General features: G+C 34.7%; 2 protein-coding genes across 2 annotated transcripts; one reads left to right on the top strand and one right to left on the bottom strand.

Annotated features, from left to right (window-relative positions):
* LOC18593020 (transmembrane protein 205) lies at window positions 381-3304 on the bottom strand. Its single transcript, XM_018125536.1, is given in 5 exon segments — window positions 381-547; window positions 595-691; window positions 822-1258; window positions 3064-3155; window positions 3258-3304. Coding segments are annotated over 5 exon segments (840 nt in total).
* LOC18593019 lies at window positions 3753-5911 on the top strand. The gene is made up of 2 exons (XM_007020023.2): window positions 3753-3965; window positions 5396-5911. Exon 2 carries the CDS (start codon window positions 5428-5430, stop codon window positions 5746-5748), a length of 321 nt encoding a protein of 106 aa, XP_007020085.1. The 5' UTR covers window positions 3753-3965; window positions 5396-5427; the 3' UTR covers window positions 5749-5911.

Raw genomic sequence — 6346 nt, 5'->3', positions numbered from 1 at the left:
ATATATATATATATATATATATATATATATATATATATATATATAATTTGTACAAATTTTGTCATTTCCAAATATCTACTAAAATTTCTAAAAATATTTTAAAAATAAATATAAAAATAGTTAAATAATTTATCAAATATTGTTACTTAAAGCACAAAAAATATTATTGTTAGAATAATGAAAATATTCTGCTCCTTTATTTAAGGATAATTAACAAATTCTACTCTAATTCGGGTATACCTTTATATTTCAAAATAGTTATAAAACCCAACCGTTTAAGACTAAATCTTTACAAACTACAACCATCTCATAAACAGCTTACAACTAAAATTAAACAACTACGTATGTTATAAGAGTAAACTATCTATATTTCTATGGCATCAACAGTTGATGTTTAGGTGCTGGCCAAGGTAAACAAGATGCCAGGTGAGAGCCATTAGAGTGAGAACATTAAGAAGTGATGAATTTGTATTTAGCTTCTTGAGCCTCTCATTCAGCCTAGCCATTCTTGACTTAACCACTTTCGGTTCTGAACTAGTGGGTGCTGCTGAAAAGAGAGCCTCCTGGTTTTTGTAGCCGTTGGTTCAGTAACACTTGGTGGTGGCTTAGTGGCCCTACTTCCCTTAGCAACAAAGTCATGATCTCTTCCACTGCTTTTTTCCTTCTCCAATTTCATCTTCTCAAACATAACCTGCAACATATCACATCTAATATATAATGTCAAAAAGAAGCAGAATTGGTTGGGATAAATTACTACTATTGTTTAAACTGATAATATCAAGCAATATATATGCAATCATGAGCATGAGAAAGCAAGGTGCCTTTGTGGCTTTAGGCTCTAAATACAGTGCATTGACCAAAACCATTAAAAGGGATGACAACAGATTGTAAGCTTGAAACATCTCTGGCTTACTTGAGAACAATATTTTCCTTTGCCCTAAAATGTGCCCCAACAGAGCCAACCCAATACTATAAGCCATAGCCTTGAAGTAAATAGGATATATTTTGCTCTGCACCACCCTAAACTGCTATCTTAACAACAGTCTTACCAAAATAGAGCTCGAAATGAACGTAACCCACACATTCATCCCATAAGCTGTAACTAACCCCAACAAGTTAGCCATGCCCATCACTGAATTCAACACCTCCATTGAGGTCATGTACTTCAGCCCATCAAAGAACTTGTTTGCACTAGTTTTCACCTTATTTTCCTTTTTAGCTTCAGCCATGGCCTTTTGCCTCACCTTCTCTGCTTGCTCTGTTATATTTCCCACTATGCTCCCTAACTATCTTGATTGTGTCTTTGGCTATTTTTACAGTGTCCTTGGCCTTATCAATGGACTCTTTTGCGTTCTCTTTAACATCTTGGCCCTTTTGTACAACTCCCTCTTTTGCTTTGCCTAAAACATTACCCACTCATTTTGATGATCATTGCACTTTGAATCTAGGAGTGTTTTGTCATCATCAAAAATAAAAGAAAGAGAATGTTGATTCTATATGTTTTTGATGATAGCAAAATATTCCCATTCATTTGTGTCTAATACCTTTACTTGAGTGTGCAAGAAATTAATATATGAAATTAATTTATTAACTCTTCAAAGAGTATTTTTGAAAGAAAAAGAGGGATAAAATCAATAAGATGTAACTGTCTAACAAAAAGGAAGCTTATTAGTGAAACAAGGAAGAATGTTGGTTGATCAAAGTTTCAAATTGAAGAAATGGCGGGCTGAAGAGTTTGAGAAACAGAATCAACTTAGTCGACCAAGACAGTCGACTAAGTGCTCTCTGCCAAGATCTGTAAACTAGAAACAGAATCAACTTAGTCGACCAAGTCAGTTGACTAAGAGCTCTCTATCTGCAATTTGAACCAGACCACTACAAGACAGATTAACGGTTAGAACTCATCCTCAACTGTTTCCAACGGTCATAAACTGTCAAATTGCCATCAGAGTTGTTTCTCCAAATATAAAAAGGTCTTCCAATGGTTAGAAATCAATTTTTGAGAGAATTGAAGGCTTCCAAGTGATATAAAGTTGAAAAACCAAAAAATCTTCTCTGTACCTTACTGCACTTAAACGCCAATTTTTGTAATAGAGTTCAGCACTTCATCTTGTACCATCTAGATCAAGTAAATGATCATAGATACTTCTTTATTTCTTTTTTTCTTGTACACTTAGAGTGAGTGACTCACTCTAAGAGACTTATTCAAGCTTGGATTACTTGATTGAGTGTAAAGATTCCAACTTAGCCTAGAAAAGTTGGTTGTTGGGTTTTGGTTGATCCCGGTAAAAACTATTGTTGTAGGTTGTGGTTGAGTTTTTAAAAAACCACTTTGGGTTTTGGTTGATCCCGTGAAAAACCATTGTTAAAGGTTGTGGTTGAGTCTTTGAAAAACCACTTTGGGTTTTGATTGATCCCGTAAAAAATCATTGCTAAAGGTTGTGGCTGAGCCTGCGAAAAGCCGTTGTAAAAGCTTGGTGGAAGCTTGTGAATTCCACTATTTTTAGTAATTTGGTTTAGAAAATCCTTGGTAGAACAATCAAGGTAGTGGATGTAAATCTTGAACCGAACCACTCTAAATTGTTGTGCATTGTCTACTGTGTTTTTATTTTCTTTGTGTTGAAAATTAGTTCCTCATCTTATCAAGAGCCGATTTGTGCTATTCACCCCTCCTCTAGCACATATTATTGGGACCAACAAAAACGTTCTTCAACTGCTCTTCCATGATAAGCACGTTCTTCCATGATTAAACGTGCTCTTTTAACTACTCTTAAGAAAGTGCTCCTATTCAATATAAATAGGAGGTTGGGAGTTAAAGAAAGGGGATTAAACACCCAGCAAAGATTACTCTAAAAGCTTTCTCTAGATTCTTCCAAGCATTCTTTCTCTTCAACCTTTCCCATTTGCGGTTATCCGTCACCTCTTCCACCTTTTCTCATCTCTCACCACTTGCCACGCAAAGCACTTGCGCTTCAAAGACTGTTTCAGTCTTCCTCTCTGTCGCCTCTAGCGCATCCCAATTTACTCATTGCAACACGTCCTTTCTCTCTAACCAAAAAAAACCCCCTACAGGGGTAGGCGACTATACTCCTGCAACTGCCAGTGAACTCACGACAAGACTCAAAGCCAAAAGATTCGTCCTCTTTATCTTCTTCCTGTCGCAATTTCCTCCTTGTTATGAGATTCTATTGGCTGCAAATCTCCATTTTAAGACTCAGGACGATATGCTTCCAAGCTCAAATTCAGGTTTAAGAAACGTTGTCCGTAGTCCACGTTGCATGCAGCGATTAGGAAATTGACGCATTGCCACTGACTCAACCACGTTGTTTTATACGTGGCTGCTTTTCGATGCCTTATAACTACACCTATAAAGAACAAAAAATTCGAGAAAAGCTAGACGAAGCTTGAGCCCAATGCTTTCAGGCGGTAAGCATGGAGAAAAGCCCTTTCTACTAGTTTTGTTCGGCCCCATTAGGTCCACTCTGCTCCAAATGAAACCAGATCCATCATATAAATTTTACGAAATTAAACTATAGAAAATAATGAAGTGCACGATAATGAAATGTCTCATGTAGACATTCATATGTGTAAAAAAGAAACATCAACGTATTTGAGTATTTAATTTATTAATTATTATATAATTTTAAAAAAATTATTAATGTTTGATTCAAAAATATTTTATAAAGTTTACATTTATATATTTTTTAATCGAAAATATTACATTTATAAATTCCTCTTGATAAAAAAAATTTAGAAAGAAGTTTTTGCCCTTTTTGTTTTTATGGTTTCAGGCCGTTGGATCTTGTGAGGTTCATTGAAGGTCGTTGGATTAAGAGAGATACTAAAACCCAAAACCCTCAGCCCTCTTCATTCTGCCACTTTGACAACGCTGGTTTATTATTGTGGTGAACATCCCCGCCGTCGTCCCTGGCCACCACTCTTTACTACGACCACCGCTGACACAGGTTGGTTGCTGCTTTTTATCCTTGTAACGGTATTAATTGTTTTGCCTTTTTGTAAAATTTCTTTGTTACATCAATTTTCCTGGGATCTTATAGAATCCGTAAGCATAGTCCAGTTTTGGGTATTTCTCTCTTTTTCTATTTACTTTGTTCTAGTTCTCTTATATATGAATTTATCTCAGTTATTGGTCTTTTTTTTTTGAAGTTTTTCTACAAATTTGAAGAAAACCCAGTTTAGATTTCTTCGTTTCTTCGAATTTATTTATCTTTAGCTTCTGCCATTACTCTATCTTGAATTTCTGTGTGTTGTGGGTCTTCCTATTCTTGTGTTAAATGTACAAAAACGCAGAGCTAAAAGTGAAGGATACTTTGATGGTACTTTGGTTAATTGTGAATTGGTGATAGATATTAGATAATGCCTAATCTTGGTAATACATTAGGCAATGCACTTCTTTTTGTTTTGTATTTCTTTGTGTATTTGTCTCATCCCTCAGGCCATTTGAGGATTTTAGCTTGTTGTGCCTTTGCCTGTAGAACGTAAAACCCCTCACTGTATCATTAAACTGTATTCGATTACGAAGTAATTGTCTCACTAATAAAAAAATCATCTCTCCAAACATTTGATTTCTTTGCTCTAAACCTTGTAAAGGGGTTCTTCTGTGGTAGCGAGAGAGATAGTGTTGTGGACAAGTAAAACAGTATGTATTCGGAGGCGATGGAGAGAAAGACTGGAGTAGTCCTTGAAGTGCTGAGTGCTGTAGCTGGCAGTAATTGATAAAATGTAGAGAATAGGAAGCAGAGGAGCTAGAGCTAAGTAGAAGAGAATTGAGAGGGAGTGTTTAGAGAGAGCTTAGAAAGGAGTCTGCTGATTTGCTGCTCTTTCCTCCCAAAAAATCACAAATGAATTGTCACAGCGCCTATACCAAGTAGAGGCAGTTACCCAAACGAGCACTTATTATGACAAGTGACAAGAAGCCATTACTTTGTTCCAGCGGTTGGTATCTGTCATGCCATTGCTAAACTGTAATATGATATATGTCACCTTATGGATTCTACTTAATAAAACTTGAAAGAGATTTTAATATTGATCCAGTTTCTCTTACAGATTCAGTGTTGTCAATAGTGTGTTTATAATGGTTTGTTAGCGTATATCAATTCTGATTGTATATCTAGGCCGTACTTAAAATGTGCTACCACCTAGTTTTCTCTCTTAAGTTGTGCAGATATCCTGCCAAATCAGTGTCGAACTTTTGATTATAGACAGTATACATTTGATTGTAAATATTTATACTTTAAATGCCATATCAAGTTCTGGGTAAACATTGTAACTCTCCAATATTTCCTGGCACTTTACGTCCTTATTCTGTTGTTTTGATGTTATTATTTTGTCTTGCTGCATGATATCTAATACCTTCATTCTGCTGTTTGCTCAGTTTGCGGGTTTGGATAGCATAGAAGGCCAAAAATGGCAACTCAGCAAGAAGGAGAAGCATCTCAGCAAACCACAAGTACTCCAGCTACCAGTCTAACGGAACTGGTGCGGGAAAGATATCAGAAAATGAAGGAGCATGCTGAAACTTATCCTTATGTTTGGGCGTCGTACACACTTGTTTATGGTGGTTTGGCACTTTGGACTGCTTACAGATGGAGAAAGCTTCGCAAGACTGAGGACAGAGTTCGAGTCCTCCAAGAGAGACTCCGCAAACTTATTGAAAATGAGGAAGCTGCAAACTCTGCTAAATCCGTTTCAAAGGCTCCGACATCTGTTGATAAAACACCTAGGTAGTGCAAGTTTCTTTTATGTAGGAAAAAGAAATTATTCAGATTTGGACTGCATGACCGATAATTTTGTCAAATTACTGAGTAATGAAGATAGTGTAAAAAACTTTACATTATTATTATTTTTTATCACATTTATATTAATTTTCTCAAAATGGGGATTTAAGACAGTTTTTTCTTAATAAAATAATGATCAAATATATTTGTTTTAAGAGGCATTGCTACTTGAAGGTAGATATGAATTCTTATAACACGTTAGGTTCACGGAATAGAGATAAATGAAATAGAATAATTATTGCTTGAGAATCGAATGAAGTGAGAATAAAATAGAATAAGTATTACGTAGTTTGGTATGACGAATGGAATAGGACAGGAATAATTATTATGACTTGTTGCAATATTTGGTCGGTAACGATAATTTTGGAATAAGAAAAGAATAGAAAATAAAAAAATAAAAAAATCTTTTATTATATATATAATTATTTTATTTTATTTTAAATATTAATATTTTATTTATAATTTAATCATGAATATTATAAAATATTAATATTTTATTTATAATTTAAATGTTATAATGATTATTTATTTTTAAATTATTTTATTTT

Source organism: Theobroma cacao, chromosome 8, assembly GCF_000208745.1.
Source record: "Theobroma cacao cultivar B97-61/B2 chromosome 8, Criollo_cocoa_genome_V2, whole genome shotgun sequence".
Taxonomy (NCBI): domain Eukaryota; kingdom Viridiplantae; phylum Streptophyta; class Magnoliopsida; order Malvales; family Malvaceae; genus Theobroma; species Theobroma cacao.
This window is presented reverse-complemented; position numbering and strand designations above follow the sequence as displayed.

Bases quoted from the DNA above. Each gene is read 5' to 3' on its own strand.
- LOC18593019 (XM_007020023.2), top strand. From the start codon at position 5,428: ATGGCAACTCAGCAAGAAGGAGAAGCATCTCAGCAAACCACAAGTACT.